At 38.2% G+C, this 12,948-nt stretch overlaps 2 protein-coding genes across 6 annotated transcripts; both read left to right on the forward strand.

Moving 5' to 3' along the window:
* Positions 1-5,332: 5,332 nt before the first annotated feature.
* On the forward strand, positions 5,333-7,722 carry LOC6733165 (cytosolic non-specific dipeptidase). Its single transcript, XM_016167507.2, has 6 exons — positions 5,333-5,522; positions 5,970-6,738; positions 6,799-6,866; positions 6,928-7,192; positions 7,248-7,499; positions 7,554-7,722. The coding sequence occupies exons 1-6, from the start codon at positions 5,485-5,487 to the stop codon at positions 7,596-7,598; spliced, it is 1,437 nt and encodes a 478-aa protein (XP_016026040.1). The 5' UTR covers positions 5,333-5,484; the 3' UTR covers positions 7,599-7,722.
* Positions 7,723-9,380: 1,658 nt separating this feature from the next.
* Positions 9,381-12,604, forward strand: LOC27207977. Of its 5 annotated transcripts, none has more exons than XM_016183602.3 (5): positions 9,381-9,457; positions 10,153-10,233; positions 10,327-11,492; positions 11,562-11,658; positions 11,711-12,604. In XM_016183602.3, the coding sequence occupies exons 2-5, from the start codon at positions 10,164-10,166 to the stop codon at positions 12,199-12,201; spliced, it is 1,824 nt and encodes a 607-aa protein (XP_016026043.1). In that variant the 5' UTR covers positions 9,381-9,457; positions 10,153-10,163; the 3' UTR covers positions 12,202-12,604. The 5 variants fall into 5 exon arrangements, with proteins under 5 accessions (XP_016026043.1, XP_016026042.1, XP_016026041.1 ...); XM_016183601.3 differs by having other exon boundaries at positions 9,401-9,618; XM_016183600.3 differs by having other exon boundaries at positions 9,401-9,542.
* Positions 12,605-12,948: the final 344 nt, after the last annotated feature.

Consider the following 12,948-nt stretch of genomic DNA (forward strand, 5'->3'; position numbering starts at 1 on the left):
GTGATTCCGAGGTATGCAAATAATTTGATTCGCCATAAAACACGAAATTCTTGGTAGTCGTCACCAAATTGTTTCTGGTGAACCATACATACGAATAAAATGGAATGTACAAGAGCAATATTTAATTTAAATTTAAACATACCTTGAGGGGCTCTTACACATGTACACGAAAAAAGTTAGAATTTACGTCAAGATTTTTTTAAAATTGTTTTTTTTGGCGTCTGAAGAAGAACGAAAAAATTAAAGTGTTAAAAAGTAACTTTAGCCAAGTTATTAGGGAAAATAAAAAACAAAACAAGAGAGGAAGTGGGCTATGGAAGGTCAAAGCTTTTATACCCTTCCCTTAAATATATGTTTATTTAAAAGAAACCATTATATACCGAACATCAAATCAAAAACAAGAATGCTATAGTCGAGTTCCACGACTATCAGATACCCGTTACTCAGCTAGTGTGAATGCGAACGCGAAATTTCATTTTTCTGGGATATCGATAGATATTGGGAAATTAAATGACAAAAAATTTAAATATCGTTCCAAAGTGTGAGCGTGACCGGTTCGGTGGAGTGGAAATTTAAGCGACTAATAAAAATATGAAAAAACATTCAACAATTTTTCAAAAATGTGGGTGGGGCATAGATAGAAATATAAATAGAAATTTACAAGACTAATCAAAATGTAAACAAATATTAACACATTTTCCAAAAGTGTGGGCGTGGTTTATGGGCGTGGCAACATGTGTCAACAAACTTTCGCTGCGTCTTTGTCTCTAAAATCTTTATTCTGAAACTTAACATTCTAGCTTTTCTAGTTCCTGAGATCTCGACGTTCAAACGGACAGACGGACATGGTCAGATCGACTTGGCTATTGATCCTGATCAAGAATATATATATTTTACATAGTCGCTTCCTTCTGACTGTTACATACTTTTCATCTAGTATACCCTTACTCTACGAGTAAGGGGTATAATAACGAAACTATGATAACATTTTTAAAATTTTTGATAATTGTCTTGACTGTTTCCATGAAAGATTTATAGTTAAAATACATACAGTATTATCGAAAACAAAGAAGAAACATTTTTCTCTATTTTTTCCGACTACCCTTATGCCAGCTACATGTATAATATAGTGGTTCGACGCAGCCTGCTCTGACTTTTGGGAAAGTTATATACATGTAGATATCAGCTTAAAAAAGACTATACTTCAAATGGCCGCATGTGTCAACTCCACTGCGTTGCACACTTCAGACTAAAATCAATATATCATATGCAAGAGTTCAAAACAACGAATTCCTAACAAATGTATGTATAAAGTACTACATATCGAATGAACTGTCTTAAGGTCGTGTAAAATACCAAGGCCAATCTACGGCACAGAAAAAACAAAGTCAACTCATGGCTTTTTTGACACAGCCCGAACAAGAGATGCATTTCGACAAATAAATAAGAAACGGTATCCAGATATAGAGATAGCTGATGATTCGCTCGCAGCACCAAGTTACAGTTTAATAGCCTTAAGCTATAGAGGAGGAATTCATTAACAATGAAGAAATAAATATTTGCTTCTTCTGATGCAAGCGAACCAAAATACTTTATACGATTTGCAAAACAAGCATGTGGTTGCCAGACAGAAAAGGCGTTATGGTTGTTCAACTCACTAGAATCTGCAGGCTATATATCAGTCTTAAGAAATTTATACTTTCCGAGATGTCGACTTTATAGCAATCTTTTTAACAATATCCTTGGTAGCCACATTTTCTAATGATTTAATTTCGTAAGGAATTGATTGAAATTAATTACTATCCGTTATGCTTGTGGGGAGTGCGAAGCATAAATTTCAAATAATTGTCTAGAAAACTAAATTAATAAAGCATATCAAAACATCTTAAACAATTTTGAAAGTGACAGATTTTTGCGACCTTTGGGCAAGCATAACTATTGAAATTGGCAAGATGGACGAGAACATTTTGGAACAAACATGCGCAGCCTAGGTTTTATAGTTCCCTCCAAGTTTCAGTGGTCCATACGGACAGACACAGCTAGATCATTTTGACTAGTGATAACGAATTTATACGTATATTTTATAGGTGCGGAAACGCTTCCTCCTACTTCTTAAATATTCAAAAAATCTGTTAAAAAATTCTTTTTTTTGGGGAACTTTTTCTAATGAAAATGTCAGTATGCTGGTCTATGTACAACAAATAGTTATTTTGGTGTCCTGAAAAAACGTTTTTCGTTTTCATTATTAAGTTTTAAGCCACTTTTGTTCATGATATGGAATCTTCCAAGCATTCACTGTAGATAATCTTTCCCTATCTTTATTATAACTACTAGATTTGCGGGGTTTTGAGATGTTTTTCACAGATACAAATATTCAGAACTGTAAAATAACAGTTTGTATCAAACAGCATACACACTAAATTGTTAACTTCGAAAATTTCCTAATAGTCTTAGGAGCTTTCAAGGGTTTCGCTGTTGAACCATGCAATTTTAGTATTGTACTATTATTTTAGTATCTTTAGTATTGTGCTAATAACTCTGCTTACCGTTTTATTTAAATTTATTGGACTCCCTCAAGTATGATAACTACTCCCGAAGCATTACTCCCCCTTCAGTAAGGGCATTCCATTTAAATTGAAATGTTTTTTCTCATCATTTTGTAATTGTACCCGTTAGTCGTAATGTAAAAGTATATACTATATGCTTAAAATAATGTAACAGATTGAGGGTAGCGTTTCCGACTCTATATAGTATATATATTCTTGACCATGATCACTAGTGGCGTCGTTCGGACCATGTCCGTTTGTCTGTACGTCCGTATGAACGTCGAGATCTTGGAAACTATGAAATCTAGAAAGCGTGCAAAACTGCCACGCACAAGTTTTTAAAAAATGTTAAAAAACAAAAATAAGCAGTTTTTCATTATTATTTGTCTATCGGTTTGACAAGCATTTTTTTTCCACGCCAACGGGAAAATCAAGTGAAAAAAGTCCCGATATTGACTTTTGTGACGAAATATAAATATAATACATTGCTCTCTTGCAAGTTGTAACCATATATTTTTTGAAGGTCTTGCTATGCAATTACCTTAGTTTTGCGCTATCTTTCTATAAGTGCATCACTTGATAAGAGGTTTCTTCGTTTGCTGTTCCATAGTGACTTAAAATTGAATTTTTCCTATTTAGGCATGCGGCATACTCGTACTTTCACACCTAATTAATAGGATTAAACAACGGATTACATAATTTAAAATGTTTCTACAATGTGTATTTTTGATTACTAATACTGAAAGAAAAGACTTGAAATTTTAGAGCTCGATGCTTCCCTTTAAGGCACCAAAGTCAACAGTTGATATATTAATTAAAACCTGAAACGTCATTCTTTTAAACCAATTTATCAAAACTTTTAAAACATTGGTTCTGTATTCTCTAGTCAGCATTCATACTTTTGGCTTCTATAATAGGGTTAAGCTTCCTGCATACAAACCCTCTCTTATGAGGTTTTTTCTGTCTTCCCGAGATCTAATTTCTACCAAGATATGCGGCGATGTTGACCGGCGATATGACAGTTGCGAGCTTAATAAAAATGGATCCTACGAAAGATTAGGTTACAGAGCATAACTCAGAGTTGTGTCCGACTGCTGTTCACAGGATTACGTAATCTATTATAAATAAAATGGGGAAAGTACACCCTATGAAACCACAAACAATAAAGTGGTATACAGACGGATCCCTCACCGACGAGGGAAGTGGGCTGGGGGTTGTAGGCCCCAGGTCGAAATACCACGAATCAATGAGCAGATACACCAGCTTTTTTCAAGCTGAAGTCTGTGCTATTGGACGCTGTGCGGAGTTTAATCTGCAAACGAACTATCGTGGCAGGGACATTGTTATATTGTCTGATAGTCAAGCAGCCATAAAGGCGCTCAGGAAAGCTGAGATGTTGGTCACCATAGTGGTGAAGAGTTACTGAAGTCACGAGAGGAAGAAGCACGTCTGTCCTTCTGGGAACACCTACCAGGACTTAGGCAGTCTAAGATTCTCTTCCGTGATTATAACCATAAAATATTCATGACCTTGGCATTGCAGACAGTGAACTCTGTAGCTTCTGCTGCATGGAGGAGGAGAACTCTGCACATATTATATGTGATTACATGGCGCTGGCCATCAAGAGGAACAAACTCCTGGGCATGTATGTAGTCCCACGGGAAACAATTGCAGGCCTGAACCCAATAAAATTCTGGCATTTACCCAGTGCATTGGACTTCAGTGGGATCTTTGAGTCATGAAGGGGTAGTACAATAGATCCGACTGGGTCGCAGTACACCTACAAACCCACTTAATAATAATAAATAATATTCCACTGTTCCAACAAAAAAGTTTAGCATACCTGATCTTAACCACATTTATATAATATGTAAAGTCGCGTCGTCAAAATATCACTGCAGTATTACAGAAAAATTAGCTTAAACGCGTTTTTCTCGATATAGTTCGATAATTTGATGTTAGTGACCAAGACTAAGCGTACACTTATGAACCGATCCCCCTCAATTTTTTTTTTCACATAGGTTTAGCATAGGCCTCTAGAGGAAGGTATAAATTATAAAATTATATCCAACTTTATCGGACCTATTTTTAATCCCTAAGGTCCTTGTTTTCAGCCTATGTAAATCAAAAGTAAGCCCTATAGCGTAGAACATGAGGAAAAAATACTAAACAAATCGCGTCACCAAATTTCAATTTTTAAAATATTTCATGTTTTCTTTTACACAAGTGAAAATGTTATTTAAAATACGCAAATGTAATGATTCTTGGTTGTCGTTTTATAAGTAACCGTCTTAAAAAATATAAACAAAAACTGTAATGATAAAGACTTAAAACATTTTTCACAAAACATGGAAGCATCGGTGTTTCTATTAAATTGCAAAATACCGTTTAAGACACACAAATTACTATTTATCCAATTATTGCATTTAAAAAAATAAAATTGCGACTGGGACACGTCTTTAAAAGTATAATTAATAATAATAAATAATAATATAAATAATATAATTTATATGTCACCCCGTAAATATTAGTAGTTTCTTATTAAGTTTTTCATAACCATTTCGTTTTTAGCTATAACTATCTTTTGGATCAAACTGTGTTGTGTACTTATGTAAATTGGTGAAATAATTGTTGAATTCAGTAACTGATAATATATACATAATAATATACTGAGTTATGTGGCGATGGAATCCATCTATTATGGAACATATCAACCAGATGATGGATGCATTTTTGTGGAAATACGCTAAAAATTTATGCACATATTTAAGTATATAATCGCGTTATGGCCTGGTAGCTTTATTTCTCTTCCGCGGTCACACTGCCGCCATTACTTGTGTTTTATAAATATAAGCGCGCGCCGACAGCAGGTTAGATTTAAATAGCTAGAGATCGGAGACCATTACAGCTGTTACAGTACTCCATAGAAGAAAGCGCGATGTCCGAGCTATCAAGTGAACTTCAAAAATTCTTTGCGTAAGTATAATAAGATGATATTGAATCGAGATGCAAGGATGAAAACATGTACACACACTTGCAAGCAAATATGTGTATGAAAAAACAAAGACCATGTTGATAAAAAACCACTTGGAAGAATCAGCTCGGCTGTCTGGCGAATTTGTTACTAAGGAGGCACGCAATATATGTATGCATAATTTACTCAAAGTGCACAATGGCAACAACTGTACATCTCAATACTTTGTTAATTTGCATTTGATCATGGTGGCGACATGTCTAGAATTTGATGCAAATGTTTTCTCTTGTCGCCTTTGTGTTCGAATATCGAGAATGGAAAGGCGAACCAGACATAACCACTAAATGATTATCCCATTAGCCGCAAAATGCTCTAGTTCGGGCTAGATAACACCACTTTTATCAGCGTGCACTCATATCTAATGGTCATAAACCGCAATCTCTTTTAAGCTTTGTGGACGGCAAAAAAGAAGATTACATCGGGGCCCTAAAAACCGTTGTGGGTATTCAGTCCGTTTCAGCCTGGCCCGAAAAGCGAGGCGAGATCGATCGTATGGTGGAATGGACTGCGGATCGGCTGAGGTCCCTGGGCACCGAGACAGAGCTGGCAGATGTGGGTCAGCAGACTTTGCCGAACGGCCAGATTATACCTCTACCAAAGGTTCTGCTGGGAACTTTGGGCAAAGACCCTTCTAAGAAGACCGTGTTGGTGTACGGTCATTTGGATGTGCAGCCCGCCCTGAAGGAAGATGGATGGAACACCAATCCCTTTGAGCTTACGGAGGTGGAAGGCAAGCTGTTTGGACGCGGAGCATCCGACGACAAGGGCCCTGTTCTGTGCTGGATCCACGCTATCGAAGCTTATCAGAAGCTCAACATTGCACTGCCTGTGAACGTTAAATTCGTATTTGAGGGGATGGAGGAAAGCGGTAGCGAAGGCCTCGATGACTTGTTATTGGAACGTAAAGATAATTTCTTAGCGGATGTTGATTTTGTTTGCATATCCGATAACTACTGGCTTGGAAAAAAACGCCCTTGCCTGACATATGGACTTCGCGGTTTGGCATACTTTCAAGTGGAGGTGGAATGCTCCAGCAAAGACTTGCATAGCGGAGTTTTTGGGGGCACAGTTCACGAAGCAATGCCGGATCTTTGTCATTTGCTGAGCATACTTGTCGATAAGGATACGAAAATCCTAGTTCCTGGTGTGGATCGCGACGTAAGCAGTGTATATCCCAAACCTGGCTGCTTAACCTTAATTCTTTTCGCATTCTTACAGGTCGCACCCCAGATCAAGAACGAGCAATCTATATATGAGAACATAGACTTTGAAGTTTCTGAGTACAAGTTAGTTAATCTTATCCTCTAACTAAAGTCATAAATCTCTGAAACGCTCTAATCTTTTTAGGAAAGACATTGGTGTTGAACAGCTGCCGCACAATGGCGATAAAACAAGGTTACTTCAAGCCAGGTGGCGCTATCCCAGTCTTTCCGTTCACGGAATTGAAGGTGCATTTTATGAGCCAGGCGCAAAAACTGTCATTCCGAAGAAGGTTATTGGTAAGTTCTCTATTCGTCTTGTCCCCAACCAAGATCCAAAGCATATTGAGGAGTGTGTTGTAAAATACCTTAATGATAAATGGGCCGAGCGAGGATCGCCGAACAAAATGAAGGTTTGTATTTTGTAATGTTCATCTACGCTATGTTCTACGTAATACTTTTTTTTAGGTTACAATGCTCTCAGCTGGCAAGCCCTGGACTGAGGACCCTAACCATCCTCATTATGAGGCTGCAAAAAGAGCCATTAAGCATGTTTTCAATGTAGAACCAGATATGACCCGCGAAGGGGGATCTATTCCAGTAACGTTAACATTGCAGGAAGCCACTGGTAAAAACGTTATCCTTGTGCCAGTGGGCGCATGTGACGACGGTGCCCATTCTCAAAATGAGAAAATCGATATCTACAATTACATCGAAGGCGTAAGATAGCACCATGTATATCACGGCTCATTTCTAAAATTCTACCATTTTTAGACTAAACTTCTTGGCGCCTATCTGCACGAAGTGGGAAAATTATAAAATCGAGAGGCGTTGAAACGATAAACATCACAATGGTGCACGTATAAATATATCTATATATCCATTATATTTTGAGAAACTCCTGTACATTATTTAGTAAACATTTGTTGATGCTATATTCAAATTTTTAAAATTTTCGTTTTGATTGAAAGGGTGTATTGTATTTGATAAACCATGAACGAATAACTGAACGGATGTCCCTTCCCCGTTGTGACGAACAAAACAAAATCTGCTGTGACTGATCATAAAAAATTGAAGATTTTCAAAAACAATGGTTCTGGAGAACAAGCTATACAAGTGTATACTTATAAGAATATATATTTAGTACTAATGGGGCGGTGCCTAACACAAAAATAAAAATTATGGAAAAATTAAAAAAATAATAAAAAGCTTTTTCTATTTGATTTCTTGAAAACGAGTCTAGAGATTTATTATACCACTTATTCGTACAGTAAAAGTGTATATTAGAAAAGTATGTAACAGGCAGAAGAAAGCGATTCCGACCATATAGTGTATATATATTCTTGATCCGGATCAATAGCCGAGTCAATAGCTATGTCTGTATGAACCCCTGGATCTCAGCAACTATAAATGATAAAATGTTGAGATTAAGCATTCTGCGTTCAAGCCCATAGACGCAGCGCAAGTTTGTTGACCTATGCTGCCACGCCCACTCTAACGCATACAAACCGCCCAAAACTGCCACGTCCACTCGTTTGATATTTTTTCTTATTTTTTTAGTTTTGTTAATTTCTTTCGATTTGTCAAAAAACGTTTTACAACGCCCACTCTAATGCCGTAAAACCGCCTAAAGCTGTCCACGCTTTTGAATTTTGTTGGATATATTTGCATAATTAAATTAGTCTTGTAAAGTCCTAAAAACCGCGCAAAACATCCACCCCCAAATTTTTGAAAATTTGTAAATTTTTTTCGATATGCCAAAAACAATAATTGCCACTCCCACAAACCGCACACAGCTGTCACGCCCATACTTTTGAAAAATGTGTTGATATTTTTTCACATCGATTTGCAAAAAAACTTTTTTCCACACCCGCTTTAACGTCCTAAAACCGCCCAAAACGGCGACGACCACATTTTGGAAAAAACTGTTGGATGTGTTTTTATAACTTTATTAGTCATGTAAATTTCTCACTTGTTTTATATCAAATCAGATCTTATTGACTAAGGGAAAAAATTATTTACTCAGTGGTCTATTTATGGCCACACATAATTTAATTTATTCCACATAAAAAATTTATTTCTAACCTCATATTTGACAAACAAAATTTTACCGTCGGCAGCAAGAAATTTCGATTTGGCAATGGGTCGATAAGTAAGTGACCAAAAGTTATCGCGATGGCTTCCTTATTGTTGTTGAAACGAAACAGTCAGGTAAAAATACTTATCAAATATAAAAGAATTCATTAATTAATTTAAAGGAGGGCCAAACATGTTGATTGTAAATAATGCTATTTAATATAATGAATCAAATGTTCAAAGTGCAGTGAAAAAGTTATTGCGAGCATCGGAGCTAAAACTGTAAAAAAGATGGCAGCTCTGTTGTCTGGCCTACTTGAAAGTTTAATGCACATTGCTTTAAAATTGCTATTAATTAGCATTGAAACAGGCTGGCGGACTGTGTCTTGTGTAAATAGACTTGGCTGTTGTCAAAATACATAGCTATTTTTAGTGGCGGAATTGAAAATATCGTTAAATACAAGCATCTCTGTGTTACTTTTTCACAGTTTCACTTTTAACAGAATCTTAACGCCGTTACCTTAACGCATCCTAAAAATACCATATACTCTTTAATCTTAAAATGCGAAGCAGTCGGCGTAGTGGCGTTTTTTAATGTCCAGGTCATGGCAACACAACCGCTATTCACCGATCAGTCTTTATTGGTTTTCAGAAATTAGTAAATTGGTTTATTGAAGACTTCACTTGGCACGTATTCGCTGGATTTCCTTACGCTCAAGCTGCTCAGTCTTCACGTTGTGTTATGCGACCAAAATAGATCGAAGTGCGTGTGTGTGTTGTTACCAAAGGAGTTGTGTTCTTTAAACTTCGAACGCCACCGACATCTTTATGTTTTTCATCTCGCCGAATTATAAATAGTTGTGTGTCGTTTGTTGGTGCCATAATGAATTCCACACAGGGCCATGGGAGGGAAAAAGTACGGGAACTGGGAGAGGCATCAACGAAAAGCCAGCAAAGCGGAACTTTCAAAGTGCCGTTAAAGCTGTTCCCATCTGCTAAGCTTACACTTACACATTCACAGGCTTAACTTAGAAGGCGTAGTGCGCTGCTTAAATTATCGACTTTGACTGGTGTTTCAAAATATATGGATCTCATTGGGGATAGAGCGTTTCTGAAATTTTATGTTTTGTGTTCCGATTAAGATAAACCGAAAAATTACATGTCTGGCTCTTTAGATTCTAACCAAGTTAGACCAATTGAAACGTTTTTATTCCTTCTGGAGGTCAACCACTAACATATTACGGCTAAGAAGTGTGAATTGCATGAATAACTAAGTCCAATGCTTTTTATACAACAGGCTCAGTTTTCATGGATCGCAGTCTGGACTCTATTGGCAGCTGTTCACTGGATGTAGACGCCGACTCCTCCGATATATCAGGTGAATATTTATGTGTGGATATAGATATAACCAACTTCAATCGCCTTGCAACCCATCTGTGGATTACCTCGGGCTGACTTCCCCGAATTACAGATACCAGTGGGAGCCTGAACTTCCCAACGCCGCTGTCAGTAAGGGACATAACACGCGAATTCACTGCCAACCTTCGGGAGCGCTGTGTTCCTAGCTTGCCTGCCCAGCCTCAGCACAAAACCCCTGCCTACGTCGAATCCAGGTCGACTGAGCTGGAGCACATGGTGCTGTCACCTGCAATTGTGGAGTGCGACCAAGAGCCGAGCTCCAATGATTTCGACGAGACTTCTGCAGGAAATTCACAGGAAGCTCCCGAAAAGAAGCCCAGCTATTTAAACCTGGCTTGCTGCGTCAACGGTTATTCCAACCTTACCACCTACGACTCCAAGATTCGGCAGGACATAAACAAGTCACGCGAGGTTTCCCCGATTCGTCCCTCCACCAGCAGTCTACAGTACTGCAAACGCAACCACTTTCTAGCGACTCCAACTCTGCACAGCATGCCTTCTCCGGCCACCAAGTGCAAACCCATCGAGCCTAACAACAACAGCAACGACAGTAGCGGGAATTTCAATTCGGGTTCTGGTCACAGCAATGGAAATGGCAGTTTCATCAAGCAACGGGTGGAGCGACTTTACGGGCCGGGTGCATTAGCACAGGGTTTCTACAGCCCCAAAAAGCACGGTCAGTCACCATCGAATGCTGCAGGGCGATCGGAAAGGGGTCATGTGGAGATCGACTCTCTACAAGGCTCCGAACTGGCTCGGAAATTCAAGCAGCTCTCCCCCAGTAAAGACTACGGAGAGTTCCGAAAAAAACTGCAAAAGAAATGCTCTCAGAGTACAACGGCGAGGATAGACGAGTCGTTGCATTCTCCAGGGCTAAATGGAGATCTGGACCTGCCCGTTTTTAGGCACCTCAGTCAAGAGTTCCGCGCCCAGTTGCCTACTGTGTCACCAAAAAGGAGTGCTCCTCGATCTTGCATGGCTCCTGACGTACTGCTTGTAGATAACGAGTCAAGTCCAGACCATGGTCCCACGGACGAAGTAGACCACGAATCCACAAAAATGGCCAAACTAGCCTCAGAGGAATACATCAGCACTTCCAATATTTCTGTTGAAGCTGTTGTTAAGGACGGAAATTTCTTTCTGAAAATACTAAAAGAGGAACAAGCCCGTCTGTTGGTGCTAGCCGCTCTTGCTGAAAAATATGCAGACGCCTTGTCGGTAAGTGATCTAAATAGTGATTAAAATCTCAATTGCTTTGATTATTATTTTCGACATTGAACTCTACAGACTAATCCAGATATCTCCGAAGATACCTTTGGGCTACTGCGATCAGCGTCGGGTAAGGCCCGTCTCTTGGTATCGCAGAAAATGAAACAATTCGAGGGTAGGCGTAATGCAAAGTATCGTACCACTTGTTACTAACATTAATATTTTAGGTCTTTGCCACAATAATCTCAATCGCTCACCAGAGGATAAGTTTCCAACAACTCTGGATGACTTACAAGGATTCTGGGATATGGTTTATTTGCAAGTGGAGCACGTGGATTCTATTTTTGCTGATATAGAGCAACTCAAAAGTAACGACTGGAAGGCAAAAGCACAGTCCGTGGCTGACCAACCCGATTTGGGCACCATACCAACTAAGAGTAAGGCAACAAAGTCGTCAAAAGTCGGTGTTTCGCAAGTGAAAACAGCCGGAAAGGCATCCAGCGTTCGTGTGAATGGCTCGGCACCTCCCCCACCTAACTCGGCAGCAGCTTTAAAGAGGGAGGCCCAGAGAAAACTGCTTCTGGAGATGAAACGTCAGCGTCGCGAGGCTATGACCGCAGCGGCCAAATTGAATCCCATAGATGGTGATGGCGCCTCCGACGTACCGGAAATAATTGGCGATAGTTGTGCTAATCCTAGCGTTAGCAACGGAAGTTAAATAATGCTCACTGCGAATAGCACTCATGCTTTCTATTTATACATATATTTTTAACTAACACACGTGTACCCCACAAAGGCATGCTTAAATTTATAGATATTTCTAGTTGAATTAATCATTTACTAGTCCCAACTAAAATTATTGTGTTGGAGCTCCTTACTGAAATCTGTCACAAGGCGTCAAACATCTAGGAGATAACGAAGTATTGTCAACAATCGCGACTTACCTAAAGTTGTTCATAAATATTGCCTTATCCGCGAAAGATTTCGCTAATTAATCAATTTGCTGTGCACATTATGTAATTGAAAATTAAAATTACTTGATTACATATAAAAAAGACATTTATTCACGTTTAACATTATTTAAGTATATTAAAAACCAACAAAATCTTTGTATAACATAATTTAATGTTTTATAATTATTTTTGAGAATTTTAAATTATACAACTCTTGGAATATCATTTCTATTAATAGGCAAAATATTTTTATACAACTGCAAATAAAATAACTCACACATTTAATTTAAAAAAGTTAGTGCTATACTTTTCCTTAGCAAATCACTGCGGTCGGCAATCCGCGTAGTGACGAAGCACAGGAGGACGTGCGAAGGCGACTACTATATATGTACGAAGAAATGGAAATCGCTGTGGTTGTTCGATAATAACGGTAATGATACTCTAACTGAAAGGTAATCCAAAATCTAATGGGATTGCATACCAAATGAAATGTGAAAGTATAAATAATTGTT

Source organism: Drosophila simulans, chromosome 2R (genome assembly GCF_016746395.2).
Source record: "Drosophila simulans strain w501 chromosome 2R, Prin_Dsim_3.1, whole genome shotgun sequence".
NCBI classification, from domain to species: domain Eukaryota; kingdom Metazoa; phylum Arthropoda; class Insecta; order Diptera; family Drosophilidae; genus Drosophila; species Drosophila simulans.